The 23,690-nt window shown below is 66.8% G+C and overlaps 3 protein-coding genes across 5 annotated transcripts; 2 read left to right on the top strand and 1 right to left on the bottom strand.

The window, feature by feature from the left end:
- Positions 1–3,480: 3,480 nt before the first annotated feature.
- LOC123351732 (interferon-inducible GTPase 5-like) lies at positions 3,481–14,539 on the bottom strand. 2 transcript variants are annotated; one of them, XM_044991316.1, is made up of 4 exons: positions 12,559–13,278; positions 11,052–12,015; positions 4,229–4,348; positions 3,481–3,595 (listed from the first exon to the last, which is right to left on the bottom strand). In XM_044991316.1, the coding sequence occupies exons 1-4, from the start codon at positions 13,179–13,181 to the stop codon at positions 3,515–3,517; spliced, it is 1,788 nt and encodes a 595-aa protein (XP_044847251.1). In that variant the 5' UTR covers positions 13,182–13,278; the 3' UTR covers positions 3,481–3,514. The 2 variants fall into 2 exon arrangements, with proteins under 2 accessions (XP_044847251.1, XP_044847250.1); XM_044991315.1 differs by lacking the exons at positions 3,481–3,595; positions 4,229–4,348 and adding an exon at positions 14,412–14,539 and having other exon boundaries at positions 9,432–12,015; positions 12,559–13,188.
- LOC123351730 (interferon-inducible GTPase 5-like) lies at positions 9,080–18,239 on the top strand. Of its 2 annotated transcripts, none has more exons than XM_044991314.1 (3): positions 9,080–9,217; positions 15,482–16,184; positions 16,714–18,239. In XM_044991314.1, the coding sequence occupies exons 2-3, from the start codon at positions 15,490–15,492 to the stop codon at positions 17,861–17,863; spliced, it is 1,845 nt and encodes a 614-aa protein (XP_044847249.1). In that variant the 5' UTR covers positions 9,080–9,217; positions 15,482–15,489; the 3' UTR covers positions 17,864–18,239. The 2 variants fall into 2 exon arrangements, with proteins under 2 accessions (XP_044847249.1, XP_044847248.1); XM_044991313.1 differs by lacking the exon at positions 9,080–9,217 and adding an exon at positions 14,502–14,550.
- A 742-nt stretch (positions 18,240–18,981) lies between these two features.
- LOC123351733 (zinc finger protein 576-like) lies at positions 18,982–22,197 on the top strand. Its single transcript, XM_044991318.1, has 3 exons — positions 18,982–19,040; positions 20,398–20,615; positions 20,938–22,197. Exons 2-3 carry the CDS (start codon positions 20,405–20,407, stop codon positions 21,453–21,455), a joined length of 729 nt encoding a protein of 242 aa, XP_044847253.1. The 5' UTR covers positions 18,982–19,040; positions 20,398–20,404; the 3' UTR covers positions 21,456–22,197.
- Positions 22,198–23,690: the final 1,493 nt, after the last annotated feature.

The following is a 23,690-nucleotide window of genomic DNA, read 5'->3' as shown; positions in this document are numbered from 1 at the left end:
CGTCAGCAGCTCCGTGGCCAGCCCAGCCCGGGGGCACAAACGCAACAGCCCTTGCGTAAGGCCGGTGCCCTGACTTCAGCACCCGCAGCAGAGAGGTGAAACTGGGGGCAGGTTACACAACCGAGGCCAAGGAATTCCAGTCACTGGGGAACAGGCAGCGAGCCCAGGGCGGGGCTGGGAGCCAGGACTCCTGGGTTCTCTCCCCGGCTCTGGGAGGGGAGTGGGGTCTGGTGGTTAGAGCAGGGGGGACTGGGAGCCAGGACTCCTGGGTTCTCTCCCCGGCTCTGGGAGGGGAGTGGGGTCTGGTGGTTAGAGCAGGGGGGGCTGGGAGCCCGGACTCCTGGGTTCGCTCCCCAGCTCTAGGAGGGAAGTGGGGTCTGGTGGTTAGAGCAGGGCCTGGCAGTGGGCTGAGTGCCCGGAGGACTCTGGGAGTGCAGAAACCGGGGGGTGGGCGGAAGGCCCTGGAGGAACCAGCTGGCCCCAGAAATGTTCCCAGTTTCATCCTTTTGTTCCTTAAATTCTTCTCCTTCCCTTGCCCATCAGTGGCGGCGTCATGGCAACATCGGCCAGGCCGGGGCTCGGCCAGAGGGGCTCCAGCCTGGGGGGTGAGTGGCAGGCGCCTCCGGGGGGGGGGGGGGGGGCCGAGCGGCCACCAGGGGGCGCCGCCCCCCGCCGGTCCAGCATGGCTGGTTCTGGTCCCAGCCCAGATCTCGGCTGCCGCCTCTCCCCCATTCCCAGCTGAAAAGGCGGGGGGAGGGGTGGGGCAGGGGACTCAGTGGGGGGAGCCTGTGTGAACAGCCCCCACCCCCCCACCCCAGTGCCGGGGGAGGGGTCCCTGTGGAACCAGCCCCTGCTCCCCACCCCAGAGCGGCCGCATCTCAGCACTGGGGGGAGGGGTCCCCCTATACCCAGCCCCGACTCCCCACCCCAGAGCGGCCGCGTCCCAGTGTCGGGGAGGGGTCCCCGTATACCCAGCCCCTGCGCCCCACCCCAGAGCAGCCACATCTCAGCACTGGGGGGAGGGGTCCCCCTATACCCAGCCCCGGCTCCCCACCCCAGAGCGGCCGCGTCCCAGTGCCGGGGAGGGGTCCCCCTATACCCAGCCCCTGCGCCCCACCCCAGAGCAGCCACATCTCAGCACTGGGGGGAGGGGTCCCCCTATACCCAGCCCCGGCTCCCCACCCCAGAGCGGCCGCGTCCCAGTGCCGGGGAGGGGTCCCCCTATACCCAGCCCCTGCGCCCCACCCCAGAGCAGCCACATCTCAGCACTGGGGGGAGGGGTCCCCCTATACCCAGCCCCGGCTCCCCACCCCAGAGCGGCCGCGTCCCAGTGCCGGCGAGGGGTCCCCGTAGAAACACAGACTTTGTGCGTATTTGCAACTTTATTCTATAAAACTCGGCAGCTGCATTTCTGAGCCAAACCGGCCGTTCCCGGCGCGGGAGCTGCTTGGTGAGAAGCGAGTGAAACCGGAAAATCAACCCGGATCCCGGATCCCAGCTGGGAAAGAAACTCCAGCAAGCCCTGGGTTTGGGAATCACTGCCAGCGAACAGGCCCGGGGCCTCCCCGCTAGGGGGCGCCGGCTCCCACCTGCCCCAGGGCCTGGCTGGCTTGGGGGGGCGGGGAATGGGGCAGGGGCCTGTCCCCTCTGGGGGGCGCCGGCTCCCACCTGCCCCAGGGCAGGGACTGGCTGGCTCGGGGGGGTGGGGAATGGGGCAGGGGCCTGTCCCCTCTGGGGGGCGCCGGCTCCCCCCGGCCCCAGGGCAGGGACTGGCTGGCTCAGGGGGGTGGGGAATGGGGCAGGGGCCTGTCCCCTCTGGGGGGCGCCGGCTCCCATCCAGCCCAGGGAAGAGGCCAAGGAATTGGGCCATGGGAAGTACCATGCCGGGGGGGGGCAGGTTGGGGGGGGGCATAGCAGGTGGCATGTAAGGGGGCAGCGCCCAGCTGTGGGGGGGTGATGGGGGCAGTGCCGGGCTGGGGCCAGTTCCCAGCCCTATGGGGGAAGGTGCGATGGGGGGCGGCCCCGCCACAGGGGGGCGCTGCAGGGGGGGCCGATGCGCTCAGGGCCGCAGCGCCCAGAGGAGCAGCCCCCCCAGGCTGAGGAGCGGCAGCCCCCCCCGGGCCGCCCCCGCCGCGCTGCACAGGCTGGTCTGGAGCACGGCCTGGGGCTGGGCGGCGAACAGGGCCACGGCGCCCACGTCGCACAGGCTGCGGGTGGCGCAGCCCATGAAGGCCACGCGGAGACTCTCGAACCCTGGGGGGATGGGAGAGGGTTAGGGGTGCAAGAGACCCCCCGCACGCAGCCCCCCAACCACCCTATGGGGACCAGCCCCCCATGCAGCCCCCTAATCCCCCATGGGCACCAGCCCCCCACGCAGCCCCCTAACACCTCATGGGCACCAGCCCCCCATGCAGCCTCCCCTGCCCCATGGGGACCAGCCCCCCAACTGCTCTATGGGAACCAGCCCCCCACGCAGCCCCCCAACCACCCCATGGGCACCAGCCCCCCATGCAGCCCCCCAACACCCCATGGGCACCAGCCCCCCACACAGCCCCCTAACATCCCATGGGCACCAGCCCCCCAACTGCTCCATGGGCACCAGCCCCCCATGCAGCCCCCTAACGCCCCATGGGCACCAGCCCCCCCACAGCCTCCCATCCACCCCTGGAGCACCAGCCCCCTCTGCCCCATGGGAACAGGCCCACAGCATGACTCCTCATAGGCACAAGGGCTCCCCCCGCAACACACGCGGCTGAACCTCAACCCCCCCCCCCCCAGCAGAGCCCGGCCCCCGGTACCTTGGCCGGCGGTGGCAGCAAATTGGATGCAGCGGGTCTGCAGGCCTGTGCAGTTCAGCACCTCGGTGGGCACACAGACGTCCGAGCCGCGGGCAAAGCACGAGCGACAGCGCAGCCCGTTGGGCACCCCAGAGCTGGGCTGCACTGCGGGAAGGAGACACAACAAGGGGTGAGACAGAGCTGGGGATGGGACCCAGGAGTCCTGGCTCCCAGCCCCCACGGAGAGAACCCAGGAGTCCTAGGTCCCAGCCCCCCTGCTCTAACCACCAGACCCCACTCCCCTCCCTGAGCCGGGGAGAGAACCCAGGAGTCCTGGCTCCCAGCCCCCCCCTGCTCTAACCACTAGACCACACTCCCCTCCCAGAGCCAGGGAGAGAACCCAGGAGTCCTGGCTCACAGCCCCCCTGCTCTAACCACTAGACCCCACTCCCCTCCCAGAGCCACGGAGAGAACCCAGGCATCCTGGTTCCCGGCCCCCACCCCTGCTCTAACCACTAGACCCCACTCCCCTCCCAGAGCCGGGGCGAGAACCCAGGAGTCCCGGCTCCCAGCCCCCCCAGCTCTAACCACTAGACCCCACTCCCCTCCCAGAGCCGGGGAGAGAACCCAGGCGTCCTGGCGCCACCCAGGAGGGTCCCTACGGGTGATCTCAGGCAAGTTGCAGCTGTCCGCCCGGCAGCATGTTGAGTTCCAGCGCAGACGGTAGGCGCCGGCCGTCAGCCCATAGAACTGGTTGCAGAGCCGGTCGTCCGAGTTGCATTTCTTCTCGTACACCGTCTTCTCCTTGTCCTCGTCCCCTGGAAGGACACGGCAGCACCGGGGGTGAGACAAGGGGTACGTACAGGGATAGTGCAAGCCTTGATTTGTGGGGAGAATCTCCCTGGGATGGAGCAGTCAAGAGGCTAGGACACACGTGGGGTTTGTACCCGCACCCCCCTCAGTCTTCCTGTGGCTTTGGGGTGGGGGCACTGCTGGGCGGAAGCTCGTAACATTGGGGCACTGCTGACAGGGGAAGCTCACAGCTCCAGGGGGCACTGCTGGGGGGGAGCTTGCAGCGTCGGGGCACTGCTGATGGGAAGCTCGCAGCGTCGGGGCACTGCTCACAGGGGAAGCTCGCAGCGTCGGGGCACTGCTCACAGGGGACGCTCGCAGCATCGGGGCACTGCTCACAGGGGAAGCTCGCAGCATTGGGGCACTGCTGATGGGAAGCTCACAGCGTCAGGGCACTGCTGACAGGGGAAGCTCGCAGCGTTGGGGCACTGCTGATGAGAAGCTCGCAGCACCAGGGGGCACTGCTGACAGGGGAAGTTCGCAGCTCCAGGGGGCACTGCTCACAGGGGACGCTCGCAGCGTCGGGGCACTGCTCACAGGGGATGCTCGCAGCACTGTTGTCCCCACTCCCCCAGCCCCACAGGCCGGCCGGGCCCTACCCTGCTCCTCGTCGCGGGCGATGGTGATGCAGCTGTTGACGGCGCTGGTGCAGGTGGCCTGGTTCGTGGTGCAGTTGTAGCCTTCCGAGCTGGTGCAGTTATAGCAGGAGATGGCGCCCCCTGGGCACAGGGGAGGGAAGCGCAGTCAGAGCCCCTCCAACGGGCCCATCTCACCCGGCATCCCGTCTCCTGCCCCCCCGACCGGCCCCACGGGCCCAGCAACCTGCCTGTGTGCGGGAAATTCCGTCCTACCCCCGTGGAGACACAGAGGCCCTGCAGCCAGGGGAACAAATCACTCGCTCAGCCTGTATCGCTGCATACCTTCTCCCCGGCCCATGGCCCCAGATGAACCCAGGAGTCCGGGCTCCCAGCCCCCCTCTTCCCTCCATTCTAACCACCAGCCCCCACTCCCCTCCCAGACCTGGGGAGAGAACCCAGGAGTCCTGGCTCCCAGCCCCCCTGCTCTAACCACCAGCCCCCACGCCCCTCCCAGAGCCAGGGAGAGAACCCAGGAGTCCTGGCTCCCAGCCCTCCCTGCACTAACCACCAGACCCTGCTCCCCTCCCAGAGCCGGGGAGAGAACCCAGGAGTCCTGGCTCCCAGCCCTCCCTGCACTAACCACCAGACCCTGCTCCCCTCCCAGAGCCGGGGAGAGAACCCAGGAGTCCTGGCTCCCAGCCCCCCTGCTCTAACCACCAGACCCTGCTCCCCTCCCAGAGCCGGGGATCTATTAGCCCAGGGGTCAGCAGCCTTTCGGAAGTGCTGGGCCGAGTCTTCAGTTATTCACTCTGATTTAAGGTGCCGCGGCCGGTCCGACCCGTGAGCGGCTTTGGAAGGGCTCTTTCTATACGTCTGTAATACAGAACTAAACTATTGGTGTCTGTAAAGTAAATAAGATTTTTAAAATGTTTAAGAAGCTTCATTTAAATTTAAATTAATATGCAGAGCCCCCCGGCCCGGTGGCCAGGCCCCAGGCAGTGTGAGTGCCACTGAAAACCAGCTCGCGCGCCGCCTTCGGCCCCTGTGCCATGGGTTGCCGACCCCTGGCCTAGACATTAAATAACCAAAATTCACTGGGTGAAGTGACAACAGGCTCCACCCCCCCCCCCCCCCCCCCCGCAGTCGGTAGCCAGAGGAGGTATCTGTGGGGCTAGACAGATTGTGTGTATGGGGATAGTGAGTGTCTATGGTGATCTGACAGTGGGTACTGGGGTGCCCTGGGGGTGCACGGACTGAGTAGGGGGGTGGGTTGGGGTGTCCCTGGGGGCTGGGAACAGCAGGTCCTGGGGGCAGGTTACAGGGGTTCTTGGGGGCTGGGGACAGGGGTGTCCCTGGGGCAGGTTACGGGGTGTCGGTGGGGCTGGGGACCGGGTGCCCTGGGGGCTGGGGACAGGGGTTCTTGGGGGCAGGTTACAGGGGTGTCCCTGGGGCTGGGGACAGAGGTTCTTGGGGGCAGGTTACAGGGGTGTCCCTGGGGCTGGGGACAGGGGTTCTTGGGGGCAGGTTACAGGGGTTCCTGGGGGCTGGGGACAGGGGTGTCCGTGGGGGCTGGGTACAGGGGACAGGGGTGTCCCTGGGGGCTGGGGACAGGGGACAGGGGTGTCCCTGGGGGCTGGGGACAGGGGTGTCCCTGGGGCAGCTTACGGGGTGTCCGTGGGGCTGGGGACCGGGTGCCCTGGGGTGTGCGCCCCCCCTCACCTGTGCCCAGCAGCGCAGCCAGCACGCACAGGCGCAGCAGCTCCCCCATCCTGTCTCGTAGGCTCAGGCCGGCTGTGGGGCCGGGGCCGCCTCCCGGGGTTGTTATAGGCTGGGCCGGGCCGGCGGACCCAGGGGCGGCCCCGGGCTGGGCTGGGCTTGGCTGGAAAACTCCCGGGCACCAGCTCTACCTGTTCCACCCCCCCCACCCCCCTCTGTGCAATTCAATCTCCGGGCCCCACCACAGGAATGTCCCCTATCGAACCCGACCGCCACAGGCCCGGGAGGTAGACGGCACTGCTGGGGGGAAGCTCGCAGCACTTGGGGTATTTCTGTAGGGAAGATCACTGGAGGAGTGGGGTCTTGGGGTCTGGTGGGGGGGCTGGGAGCCAGGACTCCTGGGTTCTCTCCCCGGCTCCGGGAGGGGAGTGGGTCTAGTGGTTAGAGCAGGGGGCTGGGCGGTGGCGCTGGGTGTGAACGGAGACATACCAGCTGCCCCTCGCTGCGTGGCTGATTTGTTCCACAGGCAGTGACTGCGTCATCCAGAAGCCGCAGATTAAGAGGCCTGAAGCCCAGGGCGACGGGCCTGTACCACAGGAATTAGCACAGGCCCCGCCGGTGCCCCTCAGTCCCGACCCGCAGCCCCCAGGATTCCAGCCCTCCCCCGTCCCACAGCTCGGTGCCCCCAGTCATTCTCCAGGCCTGGCCATCGAGTCCTCCAACTCCAACCCATTACTCCCCCTCCCTGAGCTGGGGAGCGAACCCAGGAGTCCTGGCTCCCAGCCCCCTCCCTAACCACTATACCCAGATCCTATATCAGGCAGCCCCAGAACCTGGGTCCTAGGCGTGTTTAACCCTTTCCCTGCTGTACCCTGGGTGAGGCCCATAACTGCCCCTGTTGGGGAGCTGCTGGCAGCCTGGGCCAATGCCATGGAGGGTTCCATCCCCCGGCTCTGGGAGGGGAGTGGGGGCTAGTGGTTAGAGCAGGGGGCGCTGGGAGCCAGGACTCCTGGGTTCTCTCCTTGGCTCTGGGAGGGGAGTGGGGGCCAGTGGTTAGAGCAGGGGGGCTTGGCTGGGGAACAGGGCCTGGCTGAGCACCCAGAGGCAGGAGGTTGCTGCTGGGACACACTGTCCCCGACCCCTCATGCCACGTCAAACCCGCAGCAGCGTCCCGGTGGTGCCAGGCGAGAAGGGCCCGGGGCACCGCAGCAGGTGATGCCAAGAATCTGGGCAGACTGGTGCAGCAGGAACCAGAGCAGGATCGGGGCCTTGGTTTCAATCCCCTCAGGGGCGTTGTGCTGCAGGGAGCAGAGTGGGGGGCTCTCCCCTGGCCTTCAGGACCAGTGCTAGGGGGCACTGGGGGGGGGGTGGCTCAGTGGGGCAGGGAAGGTGATGTGGGGCAGAGTGTAATTTGGCAGGCAGATGTGTGGGAACCACCCCCTCCCCCCGCAGGAAAGAGCAGCCTAAAAATAGCCTGAGTCTCAGGGAAGGTCAGTTTATTGAGGCACAATTATGTGGCTCTTTATTGCAAGTGACTGTTTCCTCCTCCTCCTCCCCGAGCCGGGGAGAGAACCCAGGAGTCCTGGCTCCCAGCCCCCCTGCTCTAACCCACCAGCCCCCACTCCCCTCCCAGAGCCGGGGAGAGAACCCAGGAGTCCTGGCTCCCAGCCCCCCTGCTCTAACCCACCAGCCCCCACTCCCCTCCCCGAGCCGGGGAGAGAACCCAGGAGTCCTGGCTCCCAGCCCCCCCTGCTCTAACCACCAGCCTCCCCTCCCAGAGCCAGGGAGAGAACCCAGGAGTCCTGGCTCCCAGCCCCCCCTGCTCTAACCACCAGCCTCCCCTCCCAGGGCCGGGGAGAGAACCCAGGAGTCCTGGCTCCCAGCCCCCCCTGCTCTAACCACCAGCCCTGGCTCCTCGCTCAGAGAGAACCCAGGAGTCCTGGCTGAAGAATCAGGCAGAGATACCGGGGTAGGGGGATTCTCCGTGACGTGACCTTTATCTTACACACAGGAACCGGGCACCAGACTGTGTGTCTGGGGCTGAGGATCCAGCCCCTACGCAGGCAGAGGGCACGCATTCCCATAGCTACCTATTAGGTGCATTACGGTAGCACCCAGCAGCTCCAGTCCAGGCCCAGGCAGGACCCATTGTGCTAGCAGTTGTGATGTACAGCATCTATTTATTAGGTGCATTATGGTAGTGCTGGGTGCGGTACATCACAGTCACTATTTATTAGGTGTATTACGGTAGCACTAGGTGTGGTATATCACGATTGCTATTTATTAGGTGCATTATGGTAGTGCTGGGTGCGGTACATCACGATTGCTATTTATTAGGTGCATTATGGTAGGGCTGGGTGCGGTACATCACAGTGGCTATTTATTAGGTGCATTACGGTAGTGCTGGGTGCGGTACATCACAGTCACTATTTATTAGGTGCATTATGGTAGGGCTGGGTGCGGTACATCACGATTGCTATTTATTAGGTGCATTATGGTAGGGCTGGGTCCGGTACATCACGATTGCTATTTATTAGGTGCATTATGGTAGCGCTGGGTGCGGTACATCACGATTGCTATTTATTAGGTGCATTACGGTAGTGCTGGGTGCGGTACATCACGATTGCTATTTATTAGGTGCATTGTGGTAGCGCTGGGTGCGGTACATCACGATTGCTATTTATTAAGTGCATTATGGTAGTGCTGGGTGCGGTACATCACGATTGCTATTTATTAGGTGCATTACGGTAGTGCTGGGTGCGGTACATCACAGTGGCTATTTATTAGGTGCATTACGGTAGTGCTGGGTGCGGTACATCACAATTGCTATTTATTAGGTGCATTATGGTAGTGCTGGGTGCGGTACATCACAGTGGCTATTTATTAGGTCAGTGGCTTTCAAACTGCAGCTCGTGACCCAGCCCTGGGCCGCGGCGGCTCCGGTCAGCACCGCAGACGGGGCCGTTAAAAGTCCCGGCCAAGGCAGGCGAGTCCCTAGCTGTCCTGACACCGCGCTGCGCCCCGGGAGCAGCTCCTAGGCGGGGGGGGGGGAGGGGACGGGGCTCCATGTGCTGCCCCCACCCCGAGCACCGGCTCCGCACTCCCGGCCAATGGAAGCGGGGGGGGGGGGGGCGGTGCCTGTGGGCGAGAGCCGCGCCGAGCTGCTTGTGTGCCTCCGCCTAGGAGCCGGGCTGCCGCTGGCCACTTCCGAGGAGCAGCGCAGATCGTGCTGCCAGGACAGGCAGGAAGCTGCCTCTGCACCCCAGTTGTGCCGCTGACCGGGAGCCGCCCGAGGTAAGCCCGTGCCCCAACCCCCTGCCCCAGCCCTGAGCCCCCCAAACCCCTTCCTGCACCCCAAGCCCCTCATCCCTGGCCCCAGCCCAGAGCCCTGACCCCCTCCCCACCCCGAGCACCTCATTCCTGCCCCCACCCCGCAGCCCTCACATCTGCACCCCTGCCCCAGCCCTGAGCGTCTCCCACCGCCCCCCCAAGCCCCTCACTCCAGCTCCGTTGGGTCGTGGGCATCAACAGTTTTCTTCAGCTGGGTCGCCAGAAAAAAAGTTTGAAAATCACTGTATTAGGTGCATTACGGTAGCACTGGGTGTGGTACATCGCGATTGCTATTTATTAGGTGCGTTACGGTAGCGCTAGGTGCTGTACAAACCCATACGGGCAGAGCTGTGGAAGGACCCCCCCCCCCCACACACACACACGTTGCCCCTTTCGAGGACCGTCAGGGGCCCCCTGCAGAACAGGCCCCCCTGCATTTCAGTGCTGCCCCCCAAAAGCCAGGGAACAGGGCTGGACCCAAGCCCCACAAGCCAGCTCAGACCCACCCGCGGACTGAGAGAGGCCTCGTCCGTGGGCCTGCGTCACGCCAAGATCCCTGCATGAGCCGGAGCCGCCGTGGGGCAGGGGCGGGACAGGGTCTGTGTTAGCGACCTCGGGGACTTCGGGGGCTGTGGGGGGAGAACTGCAAGGAGAATCGCCCCCCAACCCTATCCCCTGCAGCACAGCGCCCCCTAGCGCCGCGCTGGGGCATCGGGGCCGGCACTGACTGCCAGGGAGAGCCCCCATCCTGCCCCCTGCAGCACAGCGCCCCCTAGCGCCGCGCTGGGGCATCGGGGCCGGCACTGACTGCCAAGGAGAGCCCCCATCCTGCCCCCTGCAGCACAGCGCCCCCTAGCGCCGCGCTGGGGCATCGGGGCCGGCACTGACTGCCAGGGAGAGCCCCCATCCTGCCCCCTGCAGCACAGCGCCCCCTAGCGCCGCGCTGGGGCATCGGGGCCGGCACTGACTGCCAGGGAGAGCCCCCATCCTGCCCCCTGCAGCACAGCGCCCCCTAGCGCCGCGCTGGGGCATCGGGGCCGGCACTGACTGCCAGGGAGAGCCCCCATCCTGCCCCCTGCAGCACAGCGCCCCCTAGCGCCGCGCTGGGGCATCGGGGCCGGCACTGACTGCCAGGGAGAGCCCCCATCCTGCCCCCTGCAGCACAGCGCCCCCTAGCGCCGCGCTGGGGCATCGGGGCCGGCACTGACTGCCAGGGAGAGCCCCCATCCTGCCCCCTGCAGCACAGCGCCCCCCTAGCGCTGCGCTGGGGCATCGGGGCCCGCTGGGGATCTGCCCCCATCGACTGCAGTGGAGCTACGGCCAATTGCCTCAGCAGGGGGATTGCTATGAGGGTGGCTGTGCTGAGACGGTAGCCATGGGCATACGGGGTGGGGGGGCAGAGATTTCGGGAGAGGACAGGGAGTGCAGGCCCCTTTCAGGAGACCCTACAATAACCAAGCAATGCACGCGGCCCCCACCCACCCGGGAGACCCTACAATAACACGGCCGTTCTGCCTTCGCTGCGGGAGGGGATCCCCTCCCGTGGCTGGAAGCCCCCTCAGACCTCGCTGTCGAAGGCCTTGACGAGGACCCGCTGGGAGTCGGCCGCCAGCTCCTCCAGGCACTGGCTGAGCATGGAGTAGGTGGTGTGGAAGGAGATGCCCCCGGAGGCCAGCGCCCCGTAGATGGGGATCCGGTGGAAGAAGAAGTTGACCACCACCAAGCCCCCGCCGGTGGCCTTCCCCAGCAGCCCGATCACCACCTCCTTGTTGATGCCGCGCCCGAGCACGCTGCGCACCTCGGCCCGCAGCGCCTCCAGCGGCTTCCCGGCCCTCTCCGCCAGCCGGGCCAGGGAGGCCGCGTCCAGCCCGAAATCCTGCCGGTAGGCGGCCAGCTTCCTCAGCAGGATGGAGACGTCGCAGGTGAAGGCCAGACCCGGCAAGGGCACGGCGGCCACCAGGCTGGAGAGCAAGGCCACCTTCCAGACCTCCTGGTGCAGCAGCTGCCGCTTCCTCTCGATGATGGCCCGCGAGAGGTTCGGCAGGGAGAGGAGGAAGGCGTGACGCTTGTGCCCCGGCAGCTCTCGCTCCAAGGTCTCCTCGAAGGCCTGGAAGTCGTATTTCTCGAGCTCGAAGCTGCTGAGGAGGAAGACCTTGGTGTCGCCCAGCCCGGCCTGGCCCAGCCGTTCCCGGCAGTCCCTCCTGATCTCCTCCAGCACCTCCTCTTCCTCGGGCGGGTCCTTCCTCCTCCGCGTGGCCTCCAGGTCGTTGTCCACCTTGGCGCGCACGAAGTAGAAGCGTTTCCCTTGCTCCACGATGGCCCGGGCCAGGCGGACGTGGTTCTCCTTGAACCGCTCCGAGGCCAGGATGATGAAGAAGTCATAGCGAGTGAAATCCACGGCCTCGAGGTAGCGGTCGGCCCGGAAGCTGGGCGTGCCGATGCCCGGCAGGTCCCACAGCGTCACGTTGGGGTAGCCGGGGTAGGGGTAGGCCGTGGGCTGGGCCGTGGTCTCGGTCACGCCGGTCTGGGCCGCCCCCTCGGCCTCGTCGCTCAGGCCTCGCAGGGCGTTGACGAAGGTGGACTTGCCGGCCCCCGACTCCCCGGTGACGGCCACATCCAGCCGGGCGTTCCAGAGGGTCTCCAGGCTGCACTGGACCCGGGTCACCACCTCCGCCAGGCCGCCCAGCTCGTAGGCCTCCTGGATCTCGGCCACCTCCCGCTCGCTGATCTGCTCAAAGCCGGAGAGCGCCGGGCGCAGCACCCTGCGGGCACAGGGGGCGTGAGACAATGGGGGCATGGGGGCGTGAGGTGCCAGAGGGCGCATGGGGGGCACCGGGGGCATAAGACAATGGGGAGCACTGGGGGGGGATTAGAGGGGGCATGAAATGCTGGGGGGCACTGGAAGGTGGGGACTGAACAGCGTAAGGACCAGGGAGTATGGGCCAGGGGGCTGGAGTGGGGGGGACGCAGAGCAGGGGAGACACGGGATGAGGAGTGGGGGGGGGACTGGTGAGGGGGAGACATGGGGGGGCGACTGGCTGGGTGTTGGGGGCTCTGGGAGACCCTAAAATAACAAACTACCTGAGACCCTATAAAAAGAACCCACCAAGAGACCCTACAATAACGAAGCATCGTATGCAGCCCTCCAAAGAGACCTACAATGTCATCCCACCTGAGGCCCTTCCCCCAGCAACAACCCCCGTCGTCTCCCCAAGAGACCCTACAATAACAAACCAGCCCTCTCTCTCCCGAGCATCCCCACAACAGCGGCCCACCCAAGAGACCCTACAATAAACAAGCCGCACCTCTCGTACACCCTGACGTCTCCCACCAGAGCCTGGCGCAGCAGGGGCCCGTCCAGCTCCTGGGGCTCGTGGCCGGAGACGAGGAAGACGACGGGCGGGGGCTCCCCGAGGCCGTGGGCCGCCAGGGACTGGACGCAGGCGGCCCGGAGGGCGTCGAGGGCCCGGGCCCGGTCGTAGCGCTCGCCCAGGAGCCGCCGGAGGGTGTGCAGGTCCAGGTCGGCCTTGGTGCGGGCGAAATGCACCGTCTTGCCGGCGCCGCGGGCCTCCTGGGCCAGGCGGGCGTGGCTGGCACCGAAAAGCCCGTCGGTGGCCAGGAGCACCACGTCCCCCTCGGCCAGCCAGCGCGCCGGCCCCTCGCCCTCCGTCAGGGCCAGCTCCCAGAGCAGCAGGTTGGGCCGGGCCGGATCGGGGTACAGCACAGGCCCCCCGGAGCTAGCCGGAGCCCCCAGCGGGGCCGCGCGGGCGTCACCCTCCGCCAGGCCCCGCGCGGCGTTGAGCAGGGCCGACTTGCCGCAGCCCGGCGCCCCCACGATCACGACCGAGACGTCGCCCCGGTCCGGGGAGCCCGGCGAGGCGTCCGCCGGGGGCTGCAGGGGCATTTCGGGGCCTGAGGCGTCGCTCATCTGGGTGCTGCGGAGACAGAAGGAGACGTGATTGTCTCGGGGGGCGGCTCCGGGGGTCTGTCCCCTCCCCCGACACCCCCTGAGCCTACCCCCAACCGCTGATATCCCACCCCCTCCTGCCCCTGCCCCACCCCACCCCAATACCCCAGCCCCCCTCTTGAACCAGATGGAGAGGTGTGCACAGGGACGGACAAACCGCGGGGGGGTGCACGGGACAGAAAGAAAGAGAGCGTGCAGGGGGATGGATTGGGGGTGCACAGAGTGAAGAGAGGGGGTTACAGGGGATGGATTGGGGGTGCAGGGGGATGGATTGGGGGTGCACAGAGTGAAGAGAGAGGGTTACAGGGGATGGATTGGGGGTGCAGGGGGATGGATTGGGGGTGCACAGAGTGAAGAGAGGGGGTTACAGGGGATGGATTGGGGGTGCAGGGGGATAGATTGGGGGTGCACAGAGTGAAGAGAGGGGGTTACAGGGGATGGATCGGGGATTCATGGGGCAGAAAGAAGGGGGTACAGGGGGTGCAAAGGGATGGATCGGGGCAGGGGGACAGAGGGGGGTGCATGCGGACAGAGGAGGGTGCAGGGGGTGGATCAGGGAATGCAGGGGGTGGAGTGGGGGTGCACGGTGCGGATACAAGGGGCGCAGGGGGCTTGGGATGCAGGGGGACAGACCAGGGGGTGCACAAGGCAGACAGAAGGGGGTCCAGAGGGATGGGTGGACAGAGGGGCCCAGGGGGCGGATCGGGGGGTGCACGTGGCGGGTGGAGGATGGGGGGTGTAGGGGGAAGGGGTTGCACGGGGCGCCCAGAGGGGGTGCAGCGGGATGGATCGGGGGTGCACGGGGCAGGGGAAGATGGGGGGTGCAGGGAACGGGGCGGTGGGGGCGCAGCGGGATGGATCGGGGGTGCAGGGAACGGGGCGGTGGGGGCGCAGCGGGATGGATCGGGGGTGCACGGGGCAGGGGAAGATGGGGGGTGCAGGGAACGGGGCGGTGGGGGCGCAGCGGGATGGATCGGGGGTGCAGGGAACGGGGCGGTGGGGGCGCAGCGGGATGGATCGGGGGTGCAGGGAACGGGGCGGTGGGGGCGCAGCGGGATGGATAGGGGGTGCACGGGGCAGGGGAAGATGGGGGGTGCAGGGAACGGGGCGGTGGGGGCGCAGCGGGGTGGATCGGGGGGCGCATAGGGCGGATCGGGGGGGGGTCACACGAACGCTCCCTCCCGCACTCACGGCTCCGCCGGCGTCTCTCCCGGTTCCTCCCCCTCCGGCCCGGCCCCCGCGGGGAGGAGCCGCCGCGTCGGTTTCTGTTTCCCGGCCCCGCTGTCACTCGGCCTGGAGCCAGCGGCCGGGAGAGAAAGAAACACTGCGGGTGAGCGGCTGCCCCCCCGCGAGAACCCAGGCGTCCTGGCTCCCCCAGAGAACCCAGCCCCCCCTTCCCAACCACCAGCCCCCTCCGAGAACCCAGGCGTCCTGGCTCCTAGCCCCCCCAACCACCAGCCCCCCCAGAGAACCCAGGCATCCTGGCTCCCTGCCCCCCCACAGAATCCAGCACCCCCAGAGAACCCAGGCTCCCTGCTCCCCCAGAATCCAGGAGTCCTGGCTCCCAGCACCCCCACTCTAACCACTAGACCCCACTCCCCTCCCAGAGCTGGGGAGAGAACCCAGGAGTCCTGGCTCCCAGCACCCCCACTCTAACCACTAGACCCCACTCCCCTCCCAGAGCTGGGGAGAGAACCCAGGAGTTCTGGCTCCCAGCACCTGCACTCTAACCACTAGACCCCACTCCCCTCCCAGAGCTGGGGAGAGAACCCAGGAGTCCTGGCTCCCAGCCCCCCCCCACTCTAACCACTAGACCCCACTCCCCTCCCAGAGCTGGGGAGAGAACCCAGGAGTCCTGGCTCCCAGCACCTGCACTCTAACCACTAGACCCCACTCCCCTCCCAGAGCTGGGGAGAGAACCCAGGAGTCCTGGCTCCCAGGCCCCCCCCCACTCTAACCACTAGACCCCACTCCCCTCCCAGAGCTGGGGAGAGAACCCAGGAGTCCTGGCTCCCAGCACCCCCACTCTAACCACTAGACCCCACTCCCCTCCCAGAGCTGGGGAGAGAACCCAGGAGTCCTGGCTCCCAGGCCCCCCCCACTCTAACCACTAGACCCCCACTCCCCTCCCAGAGCTGGGGAGAGAACCCAGGAGTCCTGGCTCCCAGGCCCCCCCCCCCACTCTAACCACTAGACCCCACTCCCCTCCCAGAGCTGTGAGAGAACCCGGGGTCCTGACTCCAGCTTTCTTCCCCTCGCAGCTGTGGCCATGGCCGCCCCGGCGAGCTTGGACGACGCTTTCCTCCGGGAGCTGCGGACCCGCTACGAAGCCCAGGACCCCGGCACGGCCGCCACCCGCCTCCAGGCCCTGGTGGACTCGGTCAACGCCCTGAAGGCCGACGTGGCTGTGGTGGGCCGCCGGGGCGCCGGGGTCACCACGCTGATCCACGCCCTGCTGGGAGAACGCCCCGGCCTGGACGACCCCCAGGCCTTCTTCCAGCAGGCGCCAGAGCCCCCGGGGCAGCCGGCCGGCTACCCCCACCCCAGCTTCCCCAACCTGGCGCTGTGGGATCTCCCGGGCTTCCAGGAGCCGGAGAAGCCAGGCGACTACACCAAGCGGCTGGGGGACCTGGGGAGGTTCGGCTGCCTGGTGCTGGTGGTGGCCGAGGGAAGCCCGGCAGATCCCCTCCTGCAGCTCCTCAAGGCCTTCCAGCAGACGCGGAAGCCCTACTACGTGGTGCGCACCAAGGTGGACCTGGACTTGCACACGGCCAAGCGGCGGTTCCGGGCCTGCTACAGCTCGGCCGAGGCGCTGGCGCTGGCCCGGAACGGGGTGGCCGAGGCGCTGGCCCGGAACGGGCTGGACACCACCAGGGTTTTCCTGGTCTCGGCCCTGGAGACGGACAGGCACCAGTTCAACCAGTTCCAGGACAAGCTGGAGGAGGAGCTCATCCAGCTGAAGAGGTGAGCGGGGCGGGGCTAGGAGCCAGGACTCCTGGGTTCTCTCCCCGGCTCTGGGAGGGGAGTCAGAGCAGGGAGGGTGGGAGCCAGGACTCCTGGGTTCTGGCTCTGGGAGGGGAGTGGGGGGAATTTTACAGCACTTTGAAAAATCAGCTTTTTAACAGAAACTGCAGTAAAACTTCCACACTGGCCCCATCACACTAAGTGCTGCACTGTGCCGGGCGCTGCATAGCCCCCGCCCGAGATCAGGGGCTCCGTTGTGGGGCGCTGCCCAAGCCCCAGTCCCTGCCCCACATCCTCTAAGGGGTGGAGCTTCCATTCTGCATAGACAAAAGAAAGCTCCTTCTCCCACATTATACAGGTGGGGAAACTGAGGCCCAGAGAGAGGCAGTGACTCACAGGGAGTCTGTGGCTGAGCTGGGACCAGACCCCAAGTGTCCTGGGTTCCAGTAACACCAGGTACAAGCTTCCTCTCTACCCAAAGCACAGCAGAGGGGCTCCAATCCCCCCCCATCCCGTCCTCTCTGTGCAGGGCCCACGACGGGGAGCTGGAGGACCTGAGGGCCGTGAGCCCGAGGAAGATCCAGGAGCTGTACCAGGCCTGCGCCACAGGGGGGCTGGCAGAGGTGCCTGCCATCATCCGCTCGGCACTGGAGGAGCCCTCGCAGATCCGGCTGGACGTGGCGGTGCTGGGGGAGGCCGGCTCGGGCAAGTCGGCACTGGTGAACGCTCTGAGGGGGGTGGGCTGCGGGGAGCCAGAGGCAGCACCCACGGGGGTGACGGCCACCACCCAGAAAGCCACGGCTTACGCCCACCCTACCGTGCCTGGCCTGTATCTGTGGGACTTGCCGGGAGTGGGGTTGACGGAGGAGGACGTGGGACGGCTGGATCTGTCCCATTACGACTTCTTCCTGCTGACGGCCTCGGAGCGCTACCGCCACGCCCAGAGCCGGCTCGCCCGGGCCGTCAGCGCGGCCGGGAAGCGGTTCTTCTTCGTCAGGACCAAGGTGGACGTGGACGCCCAGCCCGGCCCCGAGCCCGGCCCCGTGGAGGAGATCCGGAGCAGCTGCGTGGATGCCCTCCAGAAGGACGGCGTGGGCTCCCCAAGGGTCTTCCTCGTCTCCAGCCTTCTCCGCGAGGCCTACGACCTGCCGGCCCTCCGGGCGGCCCTGGAGAGCGACGCCCCAGCTTTGAAGAGGGAGGCCCTGGAGAAGGCCATCCCCGTGGCCTTGGGCCGCCTGGTGAGGAGGAAGAGCAAGGCGCTGATGAAGGACGTCTGGGGCAAGACCCTGAAGAGCTGCCTGTACTGGGCAGAGAAACCTGGCCCGGATGTGGCCACCAGCCTCATCGACACAGTCTCAGCTTTCTCCATCCAGCTGAGCCTGGACGAGGAGTCCTTGGCCCAGGTGGCCAAAGCCACAGGGAAGCCGGCCGGGCTGCTCCAGGCCGAGATCCGGAGCCCCTGGGTCAAGCGGCCAGACCCGGAGCAGGTGCTGAAGCAGATCACGAAGCCAGTGCCCTTCTCCTCCCGAATGTGGAGCTTGGTGCCCTACTGGGGCCGCGGGGCCGAGGGGCAGCCCGAGATCTCCCTGGAGGCCACCTACAGGGTGCTGACGCAGGCCCTGGCAGAGATGACGGAGGACGCAGAGCGGATGCTGCGCCGAGCCTATGCCAAGGAGTAGGGGGAGGGGCTGTTTGTAGAGTGTGTCCTCCCCCAGCGCTGAGATGCAGCCACCTCTGGGCTGTTGTGTGGGGGCTGTTTATATAGGGATCCCTCCCCCGGCGCTGAGATACAGCCAGGGAGGCTGTGTGGCACAGGGGTTGCTGCTGCATTAGAGGAGTGTGGTTATACAGCTAGGGCATTGCATGGCTCTTTCCTTGTACTGCACTTGTGAGAATAAGGTGCCACCTGCCCGTCTAGGGGGTGACCTACTGAGCTCCAGGGGGCTGATGTTATAGCCAGAGTCACTCACACTGGGCCCTCCGCAGCGCAGACTTTGTATTAGTTCTTTCTTGTCTGTTTTCCTTCAATCAGAAATAAAATGGAGACCCGGACAGGACCTTGGCTCTGTGTTGATGGAAAACTCTGACGATGAAAGCGCGGCTGCTGGCTGGGGCACAGCTGACAGCGCAGCGCCCCCCGGGGGCCAGCCCAGCCTGGGAGAGGAAAGGGGGCACCCTTGCTGACCTCCACCCTGCAGCACGGCACTGGATACCCCATTGCCCCCTGGGAATTGGGGCTCTGAACCCTCTGGTGCCCCCCTGAGAATTTGGGGCTCTGAACACCCCAGTGCATGCTGGGAACTTGGGGCTCTCCCGGCCCCAGTGCATGCTGGGAATATGGGGCTCTCCACGCCCCGGTGCATCATGGGAATTTGGGGCTCTGCAGACCCCAGTGCATGTTGGGAATTTGGGGTGCTCCACTCCCCGGTGCACCGTGGGGATTTCAGGTGCTGGACACCCCACTCATCCCTGGGAAGTTGGGGGTCTCCATGCCCCAGTGCATTCTGGGAACTTAGGGCTCTCCCGGCCCCAGTGCATGCTGGGAATATGGGGCTCTCCACGTCCCGGTGCATCATGGGAATTTGGGGGCGGTGGATCCCCTTGTGCTCGCTAGGAACGAGGCCTCTCCCTGCCCCGGTGCACCCTGGGATATCATGGTGGGTCGCCTCCTGCCCCTTAATTGTCACCCTCCCCTCATTGGGGAAGCTCCCCCGCGGTCTGCGCATGCGCGTCATTCTAGCGGCCGCCCCCTCCCAACTATTACGCATGCGCAGACCTTTCGTCGTAGGATCGTTGCCGCGACGCATTGAGCGGAATCTATACGCATGCGCACCGTCGGACCCTGAGGCACACGATGTATGTCGCGCATGCACAGTCCACTTCGCCACGCGCCTTTCCCAACGCGCATGCGCCTGCCGCAGTAGCGCGACGCTGGGGACAGAAGGACCCCGCGTCCCCCCGTCTTTTGGGTGCCCTGTTGGATGCCTGATCAAAACTACTCCTCTCCGGGGGCGGGGCTGGGGGAGGGAGCCCAGAAGCGGGTAAGAGGGGAAGGGAAGGGAAGGGAGCAGGCCCGGGGGCCGGTAGTTTAGGTCAGGCGCGGGCAGGGGCAGCCCCACCGGATACGGGGGGGTCCTGGCTGGGTGGGCATCGGAAACAGGAAGGCGAAGCAGGCGAGGGAGGAGAGAGAGAGAGAGAGAGAGGGGTGAGGGGTCCGTGGGGGAGGGGTGGCTGGGAAGGGTCCATGGGGGGAGGGGTGGTCTCCATGGGGGTGGCTGGGAGGGGTCCCTGGGTCTGTGGGGGGAGGGGTAGCTGAGGGGGGTCTCCATTGGGGGTGGCTAGGAGGGGTCCCTGGGTCTGTGGGGGGAGGGGTGGCTGAGGGGTCCATGGGGGGAGGGGTAGCTGAGGGGGGTCTCCATGGGGGTGGCTGGGAGGGGTCCCTGGGTCTGTGGGGGGAGGGGTGGCTGAGGGGTCCATGGGGGGAGGGGTAGCTGAGGGGGGTCTCCATTGGGGGTGGCTAGGAGGGGTCCCTGGGGGAGGGCTGGCTGAGGGGGTCTGTGAGGGGAGGGGTCTATGGGGTTCTGGCTTTGTGAGGGGAGGGTTGGGAGGCTGCATATGAGGGTCGGGGGAAAGGGGCCATGGGGAGAGGCAGCCTTGTGTTGGGTTGGGGGATCTGTCTGAAGGTGGCGAAGGGCTCCATGAGAGGGGAAGGATTTAGAGAGAGAAGACTCCATGGGAGGAGGGGGGGAGAAGGATTTGTGGGGGGGGAGAAGGATCTGTGGGGGGGCCTCCATGGGGAAGGTGGGCCTGGGGGGAGGAGTCCACGGGCAGTAGTGGCTTTATATGGGGAGCTTTTGGGGTATGTAGGGAGTGGGGGAGCCTGCATGGGGGGGACAGCTGGTGGCTGCAAGGAGAGAGGGTTGGACAAGAGGGGGCTCCTTGGGGGGAGCGATGGGAGGAAATGGGGCGGGTGGAGTGCGGGGCCGAGACTCTGCATGAGGGGCCCTATGGGAAGCTGAGGTGCTTCATGGTGAGGGGCAAAGAAACCTAGAGTGGAAGAAACCGTGGCCGATCTGGGGCAGCAGGGAGGGGGCTGGATAGGGGCCTAGATGGGCCCGTGGGTCTGAGCTGGAGGGGGGCGGGATATGGGGCTGGCTGAGCCGGGGGGTGGCTGAGCCAGGTGCTCTGACACAACTCGCCCCTCGCCTGGCAGAGACAAGATGTCTGAAGTCACAGCAGAGAAGCGTCCCCTGGCTGAGCCGCTCCCGCAGGAGATCCCAGTGCGGCCTGCGCTCCCTGCCAAGCAGGAGGCTGCCCCGGCCCGGACACGGTGCCCCAGCTCCGACCCAGAGCCCATCTGCATTGAGGACGAACCCGCCCGGCCCAGCCCCGAGGGGAAGGTTAAGGCCTCTTCCAGCAACAGCCCCGTCTGTAAGTACCAGGGGTGGTCACGGCTGTTCCCTGTGTCTGCTCTCTAGGGCTTTAAATGCCACAGCACTGGGGCTCCCGGCCCTTCCCTTGGGGAACTGCACCCCGGCTTCCAGATCCCCCCAGTGCCAGGACTCCCAGCCCTTCTCTCGGGGAGGGCAGCCCCGTTCCCCCTCCCCACCACCGGGGTATGCAGCTCAGATGGAGTTAGGGATCCCGGCAGTAGGGGGAGGTGGTGTGGGGAGGCCAGGCTGGGCAGGGAGTTGGGGGTGGGGGTCAGCCCAGGCTGGAGCCTTGAGCTCTCCCTCCGCCCCTTTTCCCCCAGATCGCCTGGGTTCCAACCAGTGCTTCCACTGCCTGATCACCTTCCCGGACGAGAAGTTCAAGGAGCGGCACATGAAGCGGGAGCACCCCGAGGACTTTGTGCAGGAGAATCTGCGCGACGCCCTCTTCGTCTGCTTCATCTGCAGCAAGCCCTTCGAGAGCTCCCGCGCCCTCATCTGCCACCAGCGCGGGCATGCCCCCGCCCCGCCCCCCGACTGCCCCGACTGCCTGCGCCCCGCCTTCGAGTGCCCCGACTGCGGCCGCCGCTTCGGCCAGCTGGCCAACTACCAGCGCCACCGGCTGGGTCACGCCGCCGGCCGCAGCCTGCCCCACCAGTGCCCCGACTGCGGCAAGAGCTTCCGCCAGCTCTCCAACCTCCGCCGCCACCAGGCCTCCCACCAGCGCCCCCTGGAGCTGCTGCCCTCCCGCCCCTACTCCTGCACGGAGTGCGGCGAGAGCTTTGCCCAGGAGGCCGGCCTGCACGAACACTACATCCGGCATGCCCGCGGCGAGCTCTAGCGCCGCGGCCTGGGGGCTCTGGCACCGCCCCAGGAGCTCTCCGGCCCCCGTGGGGAGAGCTGGGGCTGCAGCAGAATGCCCCCCTCTTCCGCCACCGAGCCCTCTCCCGTCAGCTCCGGGCACTGGGACAGCAGGCGCCACCTGGCAGGAAGTCGAGCAAGAATGGGACTGGAAGGACATTGACGGGACGAGAGGGCACCAGCTCCTCTCCGGCCCCAAGGCGGGGGATTGGCTGGGGAATGGGGCACGGGGCCTGTCCCCTCTAGGGAGCGCGGGCTCCTATCCAGCCCCAAGGCGGGGGATTGGCTGGCTCAGGGGGTTGGGGAATGGGGCACGGGGCCTGTCCCCTCTAGGGAGCGCGGGCTCCTCTCCGGCCCCAAGGCGGGGGATTGGCTGGCTCGGGGGGTTGGGGAATGGGGCACGGGGCCTGTCCCCTCTAGGGAGCGCGGGCTCCTCTCCGGCCCCAAGGCGGGGGATTGGCTGGCTCAGGGGGCTGGGGAATGGGGCACGGGGCCTGTCCCCTCTAGGGCGTGCGGGCTCCTATCCGGCCCCAAGGCGGGGGATTGGCTGGCTCAGGGGGTTGGGGAATGGGGCACGGGGCCTGTCCCCTCTAGGGAGCGCGGGCTCCTCTCCGGCCCCAAGGCGGGGGATTGGCTGGCTCAGGGGGTTGGGGAATGGGGCACGGGGCCTGTCCCCTCTAGGGCGTGCGGGCTCCTATCCGGCCCCAAGGCGGGGGATTGGCTGGCTCAGGGGGTTGGGGAATGGGGCACGGGGCCTGTCCCCTCTAGGGAGCGCGGGCTCCTATCCGGCCCCAAGGCGGGGGATTGGCTGGCTCGGGGGGCTGCCATCTGAACCCTCCCCATCCCCCTGTGTCCGTCACACCCCCCCCAGCATCTGTCTCCACACCCTGCTCTTCCTCCCATAAACCACCTTGCGCCTCCCCTGCAGCCAAGCCCCGAGCGCTCCACGGCACCGGCCGTCACCCCCTAGTCCGGGTGGGGGCTGCAGTGCCCCGCACTGGAGTCCCGGCGGGGGAGGACCTAACCCGAACACGTCCTCTTTGTTTGTTTGGGGCAGGGGGGAGCTTTCCAGAGCAGCATGGCGTGATCTCTGACTTCCCCCGAGCGTAGCTGGGCCCAGTAAAGCCGTGTCAGCGCGGGGGCTAGAGTTATCCCAGTGCAGCGCCTGGCACGGCGGCACTTACTCCAGTACGAAGGGCTCTTGTACCAGTCTGCCCCTGCAGGATGGGCACTGAGCCACCATAAACGGGTACAACTGCCCAGTGCTGCAGGGGTCCCAGACCCGATCCCAGGGTGGGGGTTGTCTTCACTGCTTCGGGGCAGAGCTGGGCAGCCAGGGGCAGGAAGCTTTCGGGGGCAGTTCGGAGCGGAAGGGGGAGATGGGGGATGGTGAGGCAGCTGGGCTCCCATACAGGCTGCGGGGCCGTGCCAGGACACTGGGAGCAGGAGTTGGTCCTATTTTTCATATGGAAACAATAAAGAGTTGGAAGCTGAGCGCAGGACGGGCTGTCTGTCTCCTGGGGTGGGCTGGCCGCCGGGCAGGGGAAGGCTACAAGGAGCCATGGGCACGTAGCCCCAGGGCTGGGGGGATTGGAAAGGCTCTGCCTTCAGCTGCCAGGGACGTGTGGGACCTGCAAAGCCTGATTTCACAATCAGAGGCAGGGGAATGGGCCAGGGGGCACTGGCCGCAGGGCGGGGGGCTGGGCTGCAGCGAGAACTCGAGGCCTCTAGTTCTCAGCTGTGAGCTCTGCCCCACAGTGAGGCGGTTGTGACACGGGCACCAGGACCCCACTCAGCTGATCAGTGGTGTTGGGACAATGGCCTCAGCTGCTGAGGGATGGGGGGTGGTTCAGGACCCAGCTCCGCTTCCTGTTGCAACCTGCTCCCTGCGCCCCCCCCCCCCGATGCCATCTCAACTGCAGCTAATCAAAATGTTCCATCAGGCCCAGCCTTGCCCCCCACCCCTGTGGGTGCCCCTCAATCCCAACCCACAGCCTGCTGCCAGCCCAGCTCAGCCGGTGCCCCTCCAATTGACCCACCTTTAGCCCCAAAGGAAAAATCTCGGGGTGGTTTGTTTTCCGTTCTTGACTTTGTACCAATCCCAGGTTTGGTCTCATTGCCTCTGCTGTCCCCCCCAATCCGGGGGACCTCTGGGCTGCGACTCCAGCTTCTCCCACCCCACATCTCTCTGGAGCTGCAGCCCCAGGGCTCTGGT

This window comes from Mauremys mutica, chromosome 17, assembly GCF_020497125.1.
Source record: "Mauremys mutica isolate MM-2020 ecotype Southern chromosome 17, ASM2049712v1, whole genome shotgun sequence".
In the NCBI taxonomy this organism is placed as follows: Eukaryota; Metazoa; Chordata; order Testudines; family Geoemydidae; genus Mauremys; species Mauremys mutica.
The sequence above is the reverse complement of the archived record's forward strand: the minus strand, read 5'-3'. Positions and strand labels throughout refer to the sequence as shown.